Source organism: Macaca nemestrina, chromosome 6 (genome assembly GCF_043159975.1).
Source record: "Macaca nemestrina isolate mMacNem1 chromosome 6, mMacNem.hap1, whole genome shotgun sequence".
Taxonomy (NCBI): domain Eukaryota; kingdom Metazoa; phylum Chordata; class Mammalia; order Primates; family Cercopithecidae; genus Macaca; species Macaca nemestrina.
In genome coordinates this window covers 149,586,797-149,599,939 of record NC_092130.1, presented here as the reverse complement: position 1 = coordinate 149,599,939, position 13,143 = coordinate 149,586,797, and the positions used below count along the sequence as shown (strand labels likewise).

The 13,143-nt window shown below is 37.4% G+C and overlaps 1 protein-coding gene across 2 annotated transcripts in view; it reads left to right on the top strand.

Moving 5' to 3' along the window:
• Positions 1 to 13,143, top strand: part of LOC105473008 (cadherin 6) — a 135,792-nt gene that overhangs the window by 70,294 nt on the left and 52,355 nt on the right. For both annotated transcript variants that reach the window (XM_024790108.2, XM_011726566.3), the window contains exon 2: positions 1,661 to 2,016. In XM_024790108.2, the coding sequence (XP_024645876.1) occupies positions 1,789 to 2,016 (228 nt within the window). In that variant the 5' untranslated portion in view covers positions 1,661 to 1,788. The remainder of the gene's footprint in view (positions 1 to 1,660; positions 2,017 to 13,143) is intronic.

Sequence of the window (13,143 nt, the reverse complement as noted above, 5' to 3'; positions counted from 1 at the left end):
TACTAATTTACTTACCTGTGGAATTTTCAACTTCCCCAGCCTGCTGTCAAGAAGACGCATAATAATGGAATAAAGGATTTAAAATGCCGAATATTATAAATTATTTCACTTATCTTTCAACAGAAGGCTTTGACTAAGCCACATATTAGGTGGCTATAATTACTCATTGCTGGAGTAAAAAACAAACAAAAACCTGTCACATATACATTTACCTGGTAGAATGACAAGAATCAAGTGAACCAATCTTTTCTGATGATGAGAAAAAAATACCAATCAGATTACCTAAAACATGTTCTTGATCTGCATGGTTTAGAGTAAATGTACCAGTTCAATCACTATTACGTTCCGCATTACAAAACACTTCCTTTTTGTTGTTGTTGTTGTTGTTGTTAGTATATTTAAGAATGTTTTTTCTAGATCAGATAGTAAGACAAATGAGTAATTTACTGTTTTTTGGAAAAAATTTCTAAAGGAGATATAGGCATATATGACTTTAATTGCATAAACTAGTAAACTAATTTGGGACATCTATACCAAGCAAATCTGGTCACCAGGATTTTTTTTTTATGGTAGATTGTGTTTTTGAAAATTAATATTTCCCACGGAAAGCTATCACCCACAAGTATAGTAACTGACATTTTTGTTACAGTTTGTTACAGTTCTTACAGTTGATGGCCCTCACTGTGGTACTTAGATATGTTTGATACATCTGTGAAAATTACCTAGCAACTGTGCAACTGTAATTTTTGTTATAACAAATGTAATTGTAATTTTACCAGTTTTAACAAATATGCCTGATTGTTTATGATAAAGGCAAAAATTTATAGATAAGGTTTAGGATTTCCTAACGAAATTTGAATAGAATTGCTCATTTAATTCTTACAGTCTATTAAATACAAATTCTATAGGTTGCTTACTCCCCCATCCTATAGTATTATTAGGTCCTCTAAGGAAAAAAAAAAAAGTTTTCTGGACAAGTTTGGGAAATGCTGGATTAAATATGTATAGGCTTATCTTTATTGTTGCAAAATATCACTTTAAAAACTTTATTTCAGGCACTTTGATATGCTAATCTGCACTCTGAAGAGAAGGTGTATGGTCTTTTCCAGCCTTATTTGACCCAAAGGTCCTATCACAGCTCATCTCCGAAGCCAAGAGTCTGCAGAGCTGGCTCTGCCTGACTCACGCCTGGCACATCTCAGGGATTCAATACATTTTAGCGAAATTTCAACATTATCCATTTTCAATTGAATTCAAATGGTCTGTGATATTCTTTGCCTTAGACTTGTTCATGAGGATAAATATGCAAATAGAATCAGAAACACAAACTCATTTTTTCTACCAGATCTCAGCCCACATATTCCAAGGTAAAAGAGTAGCGCAATAATCCATTCTGGCACATTGACCTATAGCAACACTATTCCTTAAAATAGGATTTTTAAGCGGTAGAAAAGGAGAAAGAAAACAACAGCTTCCTACCCAGCACATGCCTTCCATTTAGCATGTCTGGAAGATCGTCTCCTTCATTTCAAAATTGATAGCCAACTTTTTTTGTTGTTTTGCTATTCAAATTTCTGTCCTCTTTTTTTCCAGCCTATTTGCTCTAACACTGAATTTTAAGCATCTCTAAAAATGCTTGATATGTTATTATTCTTTCCAGATATCCTCTGAGAGCCAAGCAAAGAACATTAACGAAGGAAGGAGGAATGAGGCTGGATACGGTGCAGTGAAAAAGGCACTTCCAAGAGAGGGGCACTCACTACCCAGAGACGCGACGGTGCCATCAGCATGAGAACTTACCGCTACTTCTTGCTGCTCTTTTGGGTGGGCCAGCCCTACCCAACCCTCTCAACTCCACTATCTAAGAGGACTAGTGGTTTCCCAGCAAAGAAAAGGGCCCTGGAGCTCTCTGGAAACAGCAAAAATGAGCTGAACCGTTCAAAAAGGAGCTGGATGTGGAATCAGTTCTTTCTCCTGGAGGAATACACAGGATCGGATTATCAGTATGTGGGCAAGGTAGGATTCCTTTGAGTGCTTTGACATTCTGAGTTTAAAAGCCCGAAGAAGTTACTTCTAATAAATAGACGGGGAGGATGTGAACTATTCCCCAATATAGTAAGAATTGTTGCTTATCTGGTTAAGACTTTTTTTTTTTTTTTCACTTGAGTAGTTTCGGAAAGAAGACTGTAGCAAAAAGCTGAGAAATGTTAGCCCTGCAACAAAGAGAGAGAAAATGCTCCAGTTGAAAGTGAAACACCCACAACCAACCGCATAGGATTATCATAAATCCTTTAATTTTTACTGTAGCTTAAAAAATGTGGTCTGGCTATTCTATAAAGTCGGGTGTATTAAAAATAGGAATGGAGAGATTAAGCTGTAAGGAAAGGAAGGCTCCTTTTTCTCTCATTCTAAAAGCAAATATTCTGAGCTATAGTCCTTTGGCCCAGTTCAAATTAACTACTCCTTAACTCTGCTACCTATAGCACCATCATTCTCTGGCCAAATGGAGCCCTTGGCTGTCAAAACCCACCACTGCCTTAGATTTGGCAGCTTCTGCTGCTGCTACTGTTTAGTCTTATCTCAAATAGTTGGCAAAAAAACAGGTATTTCAAAATCTTGTGATTTAACTGTGGCAAAATTTGTAAAAGAGAAAAATGCTTATGTAAAAGTAGTCTTTCCAAATATCATCTGACCATTTTATTGACTCCAGAAAGTAAAGTGAGGAGGCATCGCTTATTATAGCCCTCACAGATTACTGGAGCTGAGTCAGGGAAACAGCTTGGTGAGCCTGTCATCATGAGTTTCGTTGGAATTTTATCATCGGCTCCCTCCTTGTTGCAGAATATCTGCATACTGAAAAGATGTCAAAGAAAAAACAGGGCTACAGGCTTGTACTTTGTAGGTTCCATGCCTCATAAGGTAATATTGATTTTTTAAAAAATCATTGTCACATATCCCTTCCTAAACAAACTGATAATGAACATAAATAGATACATGAGAAAAGGCATTCATTTATGATTACAGCTATGATTTTAAGACATCTATATTATCATGCAAAAAACATACATTCTGCAGATTCTAAAGGCTGCATGTTCACACTTCAATCTGTGATCAAATATCCCTGAATAACCATATGTAAATATTCTCTTTAAGTATTTACCACCATAAATGAAGAGAAGCCATCCACGGCTTGGGCTGACGTAACCAGGAAGTATTCCAATGATGTGAATTATTAATGTGGAATAAAGTGAGAGAGGAAGCATTTGGTGAAGGGGTGAACATCAACACAGATCCCCAAGGATCTAGCCATGTATTTGCTGTGAAATTCACACTCTGTGTGACTACTAAAGACAGTTCAGCTACTTGTACTTCACTCCATTTCCTTTGTGAAATTTGAAGAGAACTAGGTGAATCGGGTGATGGTTATAAAAAATAATCATCATCTTAAAATCTTTAAAGCACTTTTTACAACACAAATAGCATTGTTGCCATAGAAGATTAAGTTTTAAAAAGTGCTTTATCTAAGTGATGGTTCCCCTTTTTCCTTTCCAGTTTTCCTCTCCAATTGTGATGCCATTTTACACCTATAATGCCACATATTCGTTAAAAAAAAAAAAGTGGGGGTGGGGGTGTTGGGGTAGGTTATTTCAGGATACTACAAACAGCAGTGGCTAAACCCACATAAGAATCAGTTTTACAATTATAATTATGAGAAGTAATAGTGCCATGGGGAAAAGTTACAAGCTGTGGACTCGAGCAGATCCGAGAATGCGTCACTGTGCTGCCAGTTGCCAATTATGTGACGCAGGACATGTTGTTCACCTTTCTGGACTTTCATTTCTTCATCCGGAAAGTGCATGCAGCAATACCTACCTGATGGAGTTGCAGTAAAGTGATACAGGCACTAGTGGCAGGGACAGAGTAGGTGCATAAAGAAGTTACTATTATTGGTAAAAATCCATCGTACATGTTCTATTAAATCCATGTGTAACACATTGAAGTGGCATATTGACTTTCATATCACTGCAGAAGTAAAATGAGGTAATTAACAAAGCTCGGTGGAAAATACAGAGAATCATGGCAAAATCTCTTCACAACCACAGCTTTGACTGGATTAGTTGGATTTGGATATTTTATTGGCAACTAGATAAATTTCCCTCCCTCCTCATCACCTGTCCTTCCCTGCTGCCCCTCCTTCTTCTCCTTGTAGTTATAACACATGAGATATTTGCTGGAAAAAAAAATCAAGGGCAACAACTGAAGTTGTCAAAGTTGCCGCCATGGCTGTATCAGACATGTGTTAAAGGTGGTTTTGAACTGTTGATATGACATTTTCTCAAATTCCTCTTTGAAGTTATATGATATCAACAGATCAAACAATTAGATGAGTATTTTTTACCACAATTAAAAATAATAGAAAAAATACATTTTTAAAAAAGATAAAGGAGAGAGTTGCCCCTCATTTGTGGCCACAAGTTGGTCCACCTTTAATTTACCTGGAATAAAAGATACACCCGATGTGATTATCCTGCTCCACTAGGTCAGCAAGCTCTTGGCAGGAAAAAAATGATTAGACCAGAGCCGAGGTTCCAAAACTTTCTTGGTTCACAGAGCCCTTTTTCACAGAGCCCTTAGGCTCAAAGAAATACCTTATAGTGCCATGTATTAAATACTTAGACTCAAACAACTTAATAAGAATTTTTGCTTTAACAACTGAATAATTATTTGAAAAAATACACATAAATGGACAAAAAAAATTTATTTCACTCTTAACCACAGTTACAAATGGTATGTGTGCATCTCTTGAGCATGGCACAATTTCTCAATCAGATTAGACACAGCCCTCTCCTTTCCTTTTCCACCTTGATTTTTGCACTGTAATTGCTTTCTATTACAGCCACTATGGAAAAACCCAGCTTTATAAATATAAATCATTGAAAGGAATGCAGCACCACCTACTGTTGAAACTGTGAACTACCTTGAGCGAGTAATTCGCAAGGGGTCTGGAGAGGTCACGTGCTGCTGAATTTCTCTCCTTTTCCCTCCTTTTTTTTTTTTTTTTTATTTTTTATTTTTCTTCTTGTTTGAACTGTGGTCTTGCTCTGTCACCCAGGTTTAAGTTCAGCAGCGCAATCTCCGCTTACTGTAGTCTTGGCTTCCCGGGCTCAAGCTGTCCTCCCGCCCCAGCCTCCCAACTAACTGAGACTACAGGCATGAACCACCACACCAGGCCATCCCTCCAAATTTAAAAATATTTCCTGGTCAGCTCCCTCCTGCAACCCAGGTTGCCTCAGTGCATACTCTGGGAACCATTAGAATAGTTAGGTTGACATATAAAGGTGTACCAAGGCTAATAGAACCTTTAATCATGCTATTTAAGCAGATTACTACTAAATAAAAATCACTCCGAGCCCATCGTGGGTGCCTAACTCTCAAAGGATCTATCTGTATGTGGAAGGATAGAAGCATTAACTGAGGAAAAGTAATACTGTTGAGAAAATAAAACTTAACATAGAAGAAATGTTTACATTATAAACATCTGTCTTTGTGTTGATTCGAAATTATGATGACGCAAATTAATTTGTGGTAAGTCATCATGAGGATGGTGGAGTGAGGAAAATGAGAATCAGTGAGGGAAACAAAGGGCTTTCAGGTGTAGAAGAGAAAAAAAAAAAAAAAAAGAGAGGGTCATGGCTGGCGGTGGGCGTCACAGCAGCCAAAGAGGAGTCCAGGGGCTGGAGTGGCAATGACGAGAATAGACAAGATGGTGCTTTACCACTGAAGCACAAGCAACTGCAGCGAGACCTTGCTGCTCCATCTTAACCTTGCTCAACCTTCCACTGCGTTCTGTTGCCAGTGAGATGAATGCAGAGACACGGACAAGACAAGGTGGGGAGGAATAGTGGAGAAAGCCCATTATAGCTGAAATATTGACAAAACAAATTCTGATTTATGAGAAAATGTCAACTTCCACTCACTTAAAATGGTGCTGGCAGGGAGAGGTAACAGGATAGGAGGAAATAAATGGTCCTGTATTGGGTAAGTTTCTGAGTTTGTGAGTTTCAGATATAAAACCGGGATGTGATTGTTTTCTAAACCGCATCTCCATTTGGGGGCTGCTTGGAGCTGCTTTAGCTTGAGTGGCATCTGCGTCACCTGGGAACTTGTTAGGAATGCAGAGTCTCAGGCCCCACCTCCAATCTGAGTGAATCAGAAACCTGCATTTTAACATGATCCCCAGGTGAATCGTATGCATGTTAAAATTTGAGAAGTGCTGCTTTTAAAAATGCCTTCCGTGGGTCTCACCTCCCCAGACATTCTGATTTAGTTGGTTTTTAATTATTTATGATTCTAACGTGTTGCCAAATTTGGGAACCACTGTCCGAGGAGGATGTTACTGCCAATCGTGATAACAAAATGTGGCAAGTTCAGTGATAAATTGGGCATCCACAAAGTGTTATCAAAATAAAAAGGAGAAGAGCCAACCAGGCTCTGGGGCTCAGCAGAGCTTCCTAGGTGTTTGAACCCCATCTAAAGACAGAGCAAGTGTTAGCTTATACCGCAGAGGGAGAATTGCCAGGACCTCCCAATTAATCGGATGGAGAAGCCAAAGGTCTGAAAGCTGGAGTTCAAAGGGTCAGAGATTTAGAGATTGAACAACCAGCAGAGTGAAAGAGTCCTCACACTGACACAGAAAACACAAAGAGGTACATATTTTCTTGTCATGGGCTAAAGAAAAGAGTGTTTTATTTTTGTACAAAATCCACTTCGGTTATCTTTGGCTTATGTAAACTTAATATAGTAGAAAAATGGAGGGAAGCCTTATCATTCCACATTTTCAGAGATCCCTGTAACTCTGTAGCCTGTTTTCTGTAATGTTGCAATTTCCTGGCGATGATTGGTAGATAGTCTACCAATCATCTTGGTAGATAGTCTACCATTCTTATGGGAAACCATCATTTCCATAAGAAAAAAAGAGCACAGGTAGATGTAGATACAGATTAGATTTTGAAGACACAGGCATTCATTAATACAAAGATGAATTTACTTAAAATATCAGAATTATGCCTAACTTTAGGCAGAAGATTTGCACAGTGCCATTCAACAGCTACAGCAACACTTAATTCCCATCTGCTCCATTTTATCTTCCACAATGTTCCTTAACTCCTCCTTCCACACAATGTATACATAAGACCAGCCTCCACTAAAGCATTCGAGGTGTTTCTATTTTTAGTAACATGCCAGGAGATCTGTTTTTATGGAATATAATGAACTGTATACTTTCACAGGCATTTTCTGATGGAAGTTGGTGATGGTTTTGGGGGGACAGTTTTCAAAAAAAAATTGATAGCCTGTATTTTTTTTTAAATATTATGAAAATGTGGGTTCTATTTGAAGCTCTAACATATAGGCTTTCCAATATGCCTTTATCCTCAGTCTTTAAAATTAATGTCTACCCAATTCAGTGAAGCCACTCTTCTCAAGATAATTAGACAGTAATGTTTTAACAGACCGTAAAAATAAAAGTTGTCAGCCATACACACCTTTAAAATTAGAAATGAGCAATTATTTGTTACTATAATTACATGATCCAAATTAGTAAACATGAAGCAATATTTTATCCATTCTGAAAGGTTAAAAGATGCCATCGTTGAAATGTTGCTTTTTTTAATTCTTACACTAATTTGTTTTTTCCTAAAAAGAGCATAAGCTGAAGAGTAGAAACCTCCTGGCACTAATTCCATGTGTGATTCAGCGAGTCTCTGAACCACTTGTTGCTTCAAATAGCAATGTCAGATGAAAGCATCGTCATAGCTGATATTTTCTGAGCACTACTTTGTTCTAAACCCTGTCTAGGCGCTTCAAATGGGTTATCTCATTGGATTATCGCAGCAACCCTAATGCATGGATACTGTTTCCATCCCTGTGTTACAGATGAGTAAATTAAGGCTCAGAGCAGTCAAGTATTTCAGGCCACTGTCTCACATTGCTAAGACCCCGACAGACGATACTGTCTGGCCACCTAGCTACTCAGTTATATACCCTCCCCTGTATGTCCACTTTACAAAGCCATTTTGAAGCACAAGTAGAAAAAAAAAAAAAAAAACCGGAACATGCGTTGGTGTTCAATGATTGCATTCTACGCAATACCACAAAAACTTACTGAGAATGTATTGTGTGAAACCCAAAGGTAGAGAGAAAAAAAAAAATTTTTTTAAGGCGACTTTTAAAGAGCTGCACGAATATGTTTGCATTATTGTTATGCACATTCCTTTTACTTTTTAATTTCCAGAACACATTAGTGGTATTCAAAATAGTTACATGTGAGCATTTTAAAAGGAGATACACAATTAGTGATCTTTCTGGTCACTGTGATTTTTTTTTTAAGTGTCTTTTTCTTTCCCTTGATAACCCTCTCTAAACTTCTGTTCTGGTTCAATGACCTGCAATAATCTTTTCTCCCTGAATCAGGGCAAGTGCCTTTGGGCATATCTCTCTTCTTCTTCATTTAAATTTAATGCTCAGCCATTTAACTAACATTTTTATATTTCTATGAGTTAGCATATTTAAGAGAAAGTGCATGCACACACTTGCCCATTGGATATACTTCTTAGAAAATATTTCTAGAAGTAACTTCTCAACAGCCGTTATTGGAAATAATCCTCATTTGTTTCCACTGAAAGTGAAACCAACTGGTTTCACTTTCTTAATGACAAAAGTTTCAATTTGCTATTTGATACTAAGAAAACGAATGTCTTGTATAGCAGCAGTTCTCTGGCTCTTAAACTTCCCTCTGTGCACAGCTCATGTGGAAAGCAGAAAAGTTAAAATGTCTGGCCTTGCTCACAAACCCAAGGCAACTCTTACCTTGGCCAACCGCACAGCAGAGTAATAGACAAAGCCTCATAAGGAGCCAATCCCAGATCCTCCACCTTCCCTTTCATCATGCCGGTGGAATCCTAGAGCCTCCTGCTTGAATTCAATTTGTTGAACAAAATGGAGGGCTAGAGCTGGGCGTGTGGCTTAGGCCTGTAATCCCAGCACTTTGGGAGGCCGAGGCAGGCATATCACTTCAGGTCAGGAATTCGAGACCAGCCTGGGCAACATGGCAAAACCCCATCTCTACTAAAAATACAAAAATTAGCCGGGCGTGGTAGCGCGTGCCTGTAATCCCAGCTGCTCAGGAGACTGAGGCATGAGAATCGCTTGAACCTGGGAGGTGAAGGTTGCAGTGAGCGGAGACTGCGCCTGCACTCCCAGCCTGGGCAAGAGAATGAGACTCTGTCTCAAAAAAATAAACAAACAAACAAGGAGTCAAGTAAAGAGTGAAGGGTTTGCATCCTTTTTGTTCCCACTGTAGCTGTTACTTCCACACCCCAAGGAGTTAAACAGAGAGTAGAAGTTGTTGCAAGGTTAGAGAGGCTCCCGTGCTCATTATGGACACAGCCCTTTGCATCTCTTCCATAGGCATTTTTAAGTATTTCTTTATTGATCAGCATAACTTGTTCGTAGTATTAGTAAACCATGTAAATACTGATTGCACCAGAGTTCATTTTTTTTTTGTCATAATATGGGTCTGTAGTAGCAGATGGGAATATAAATAAGCTGAATGCCAACATCCTACTTTACATTTCTTTTCAAATCAAGATCTCTAATTGTTTTCAACTTCATTTTAGATTCAGAGTACATGTGCAGGTTTGTTAGTTGGTTATATTCCGTGAAGCGAGGTTTGGGGTACAGCTGATCCACCACCTAGGTACTGAGCATAGTACTCTACAGTAAGTTTTTCCACTTCTGCCCCTCTCCCTCCCACCTCCCTCCCCACTCTAGTAGTCCCCAGTGCCTACTGTTGCCATCCTTACGTCCATGAGTACCCAATGTTTAGCTCCCACTTATAAGTGAGAACATGCCATATTTGGTTTTCTATTCTTGTGTTAACTCACTTAGGATCATGGCCTCCAGCTACATCCATGTTGTTGCAAAGGACATGATTTCATTGTTTTTTATGGTTGCATAGTATTCCACGATGTATACATACCACATTTTCTTTATCCAGTCTACCACTGATGGGCACCTAGGTTGATTCCATGTCTTTACTGTTGTGAATAATGCTGCACTGAACATGTGAGTCCATGTCTCTTTTTGGTAGAACAAAAATCCCTAATTTTAATTGTGACTAAACTTTATTTCAAAAATCAGATAATAAATTCCTGACATATTGTAACCAAGCATCAACAGATTCCTAAACCACTGGTATTTTTCATTTACATTGATATGAAAAGCCAAGAATACATTGTAACCAGAATTATACATTTAACTTTTAGAGGCCTCAACCTCTCTAGCCAAATTTAAAAATGTCTTCCTTATGTTCCACCCACATTTACCAAAAATAAACAGACGTTTGGGAGGGGTCCTCCCTTTGATAGGCTTCATCAAATTAGGAGATTATGTTTAGATGTCAATGTGCCATTGCAACCTGGAGGGGGCAACTCTGTGTGTGTGTTGGTGTAGGCTGCTGGGAGCAAATTCCTATCTTCCTACAAGCTTTTATTTTGCCAGTTACCAAGATGACAACAAAATATAACCATCATGAACATGCTAAATATATCAGTGTTCTTTGCAAACCTTTCTTTCCATTTAGAATTGAAGGTAGATCAAAAAGAAGTACAGAATTCCCCACAAGAAAATTAGAGCTTTTTTATCACAATTATCAATACATATATAAAAGTAATGGGTATCCTCAAAGGCCCATGTAAGGAGTCAAATTTGAAATTACGTGACCTGGAATAAGAAGAGAAGAAGCATGCCAAAATATTTCCCAGGGAAAGCATTTATAGTTTCTTCCATTTTTTTTTTCACAGAGAATATATATGCACAAAAAAGAGAGGCATTTTAAAAGATTAAATATATACATGTGAGAAAAATATGAATAAATATTTTAGGTGAGTTGGTGTGTTTCAAAGGACTTAAGGGCAGTGATGAGGGCATAACAAAAAGCTTGAAATATCACTCTGAATGTGAGATTTAATGCCCACTAGAGGGAATGGAGATTGCAGTTAGGAAGGTAGTTGAAGTTATCTCAGTTATGGCCTTTTTGGAATAGATTTGGAGAGAAAATCCTTTTCATTCATTCCACAGTTACTCGCTAGAGAGTATAAGTCGATAGCATGGGCAGACTGTCTATGTTTCAGCCTCAGCTGCACTTCTGACTATGTGTGTAATATTAGGCAAGTAATTTAATCTCCCTGTGCCCCCTTGATTCCTTAACTGTTAAATGAAAAGAGTCATAAAATTATCGAGGTGATAATTAAATAAGTTAATACACAGAAAAGGCTTAGAACAGGGCCCGACATATCACACTTAGTAGTAAGGAACTGAAGCAAGACCCGCGTAAGGAGGGAAGGTGCCCTGCTGTGAAGGGTGCCTTCAAACAACAGGTGAAATGGAGAGAAAGAAGAGCCGAAGGTGAACAGGTGATCCCACTCATGGCCAATGTTGTGAAGCCAAGTATTATGGGTCAGAAGATGGTGCCAAAGCAGTGAAGGCAGCTGAGTCTGATGCATCAACAGCAATTCGGGGCATGAGTTTATATAAAAATATGAAGTTGCCTTTATTATTCTAACTATAAGAAAAATAATATGCACACGACACCTCACATTGTTTGAGGATCCCTGGCAACTGGTAGATTCCCCTCTATTTAAGGATATTTATCCTTTCATTTGAAATCATCATCATTTTATGGTACAGCTTGGGGTTTATATTATTTCAATTGCCATGAATGTTATTATAGAATCTGGTTAACTCTTGTTTCTTTGTAATAAGAAAGTTTAAGATGCCCAACAATTTTTTAAATGATCTTTTCACTTGGGTTATAATAAGGTTTTAAATAGGAATTGTTATCACAGTTAAGTTAGGATTAATATCATAATCTCCTTATATAATTGAACCAAAGTTTTATTATGAGAAAATTGCTATTGATTTAATTACTTAATTACCCTGAATGTTTCACCTTTTTAAGAGTAGAATAATTAATTCTTTAAGGTTGAACTTTGACCTTAAATATATTGAGCAGTGTTTCAAATTGGATCCCAGACCTACTCTTTCAATTAGTACTTCAGACATTTAATGCAAACTTTGGAATACTTACATCTTTGCAAACTCTGCAAGACCCTAGCCTACATGTCGTACTCATCCTTATATACCCAATAGTGCCTAGCACATATTTTTGCACATAAAAACAGCCAAATACTACTTGAATTAAGCTACAGTGAGCACAAAATATTAAAAAACCACCTTGTTATCTAAAAGCTACTTTCTAGTTTTTCCAGCTTCTTTGAGGTATAATTGATAAAAATTATATATATTTAGGGAGTACAATATATTTTGATATACATTGTGAAATGATTACTATCATGCTAATTAGCATATCCATCACCTCACATAGTTACCATTTGTGTGCATGTGTATTTGTGTGTGTGATGAGAACATTTAAGATCTATTCCCTTAGCCAATTTTAAGTATACAGTACAATATTAATTACAGTCACCACATTGACATTTGATTTCTATGCCTCCCAATTGATTGATGCAATGATTTGGTATGAGTATCATTGGTAGTGTTTTGTGGTATTAGCTTGACAATGGAAAATCTAATGTCTTTAAAGTTCAAGGATGTTTTAGATAGTAAACATATAAACCAAGTATATTATGAAAGTCTTTCTATGAAAACTACCTCTGGAAATTTCATATCAAAATGGCACAAATATTTTATAATACAAAAGAAGAAAACTCAAGCTTCCTTAGTGCAAAACAAAGAAACTGAAGACAACACTGTGGTGGTCCATGCACAAACTAACAAGAAAAATAAGAAAAGATATAACAAATAATATTGTATCATGAAAGCTGGTTCCTTTGAGACATTTACAAATTAAAATCAGACATTATTTAGTGTCTCGGTAGAAGAAAGTTTGAAACAAAATGAGAAAAAGGCAAACAGATTTGGCCAATGGAAAGCAAATTTCTTTTTCTTAAAATTGCTAGGAAGCTACATTGTACAGACAATTCAAGTGTTCAGTAAAAGAGAAATCATTTAAAACCTGAGATTGTTGATTGCAACGATTCACAAAAATATCAGTTATAGAGA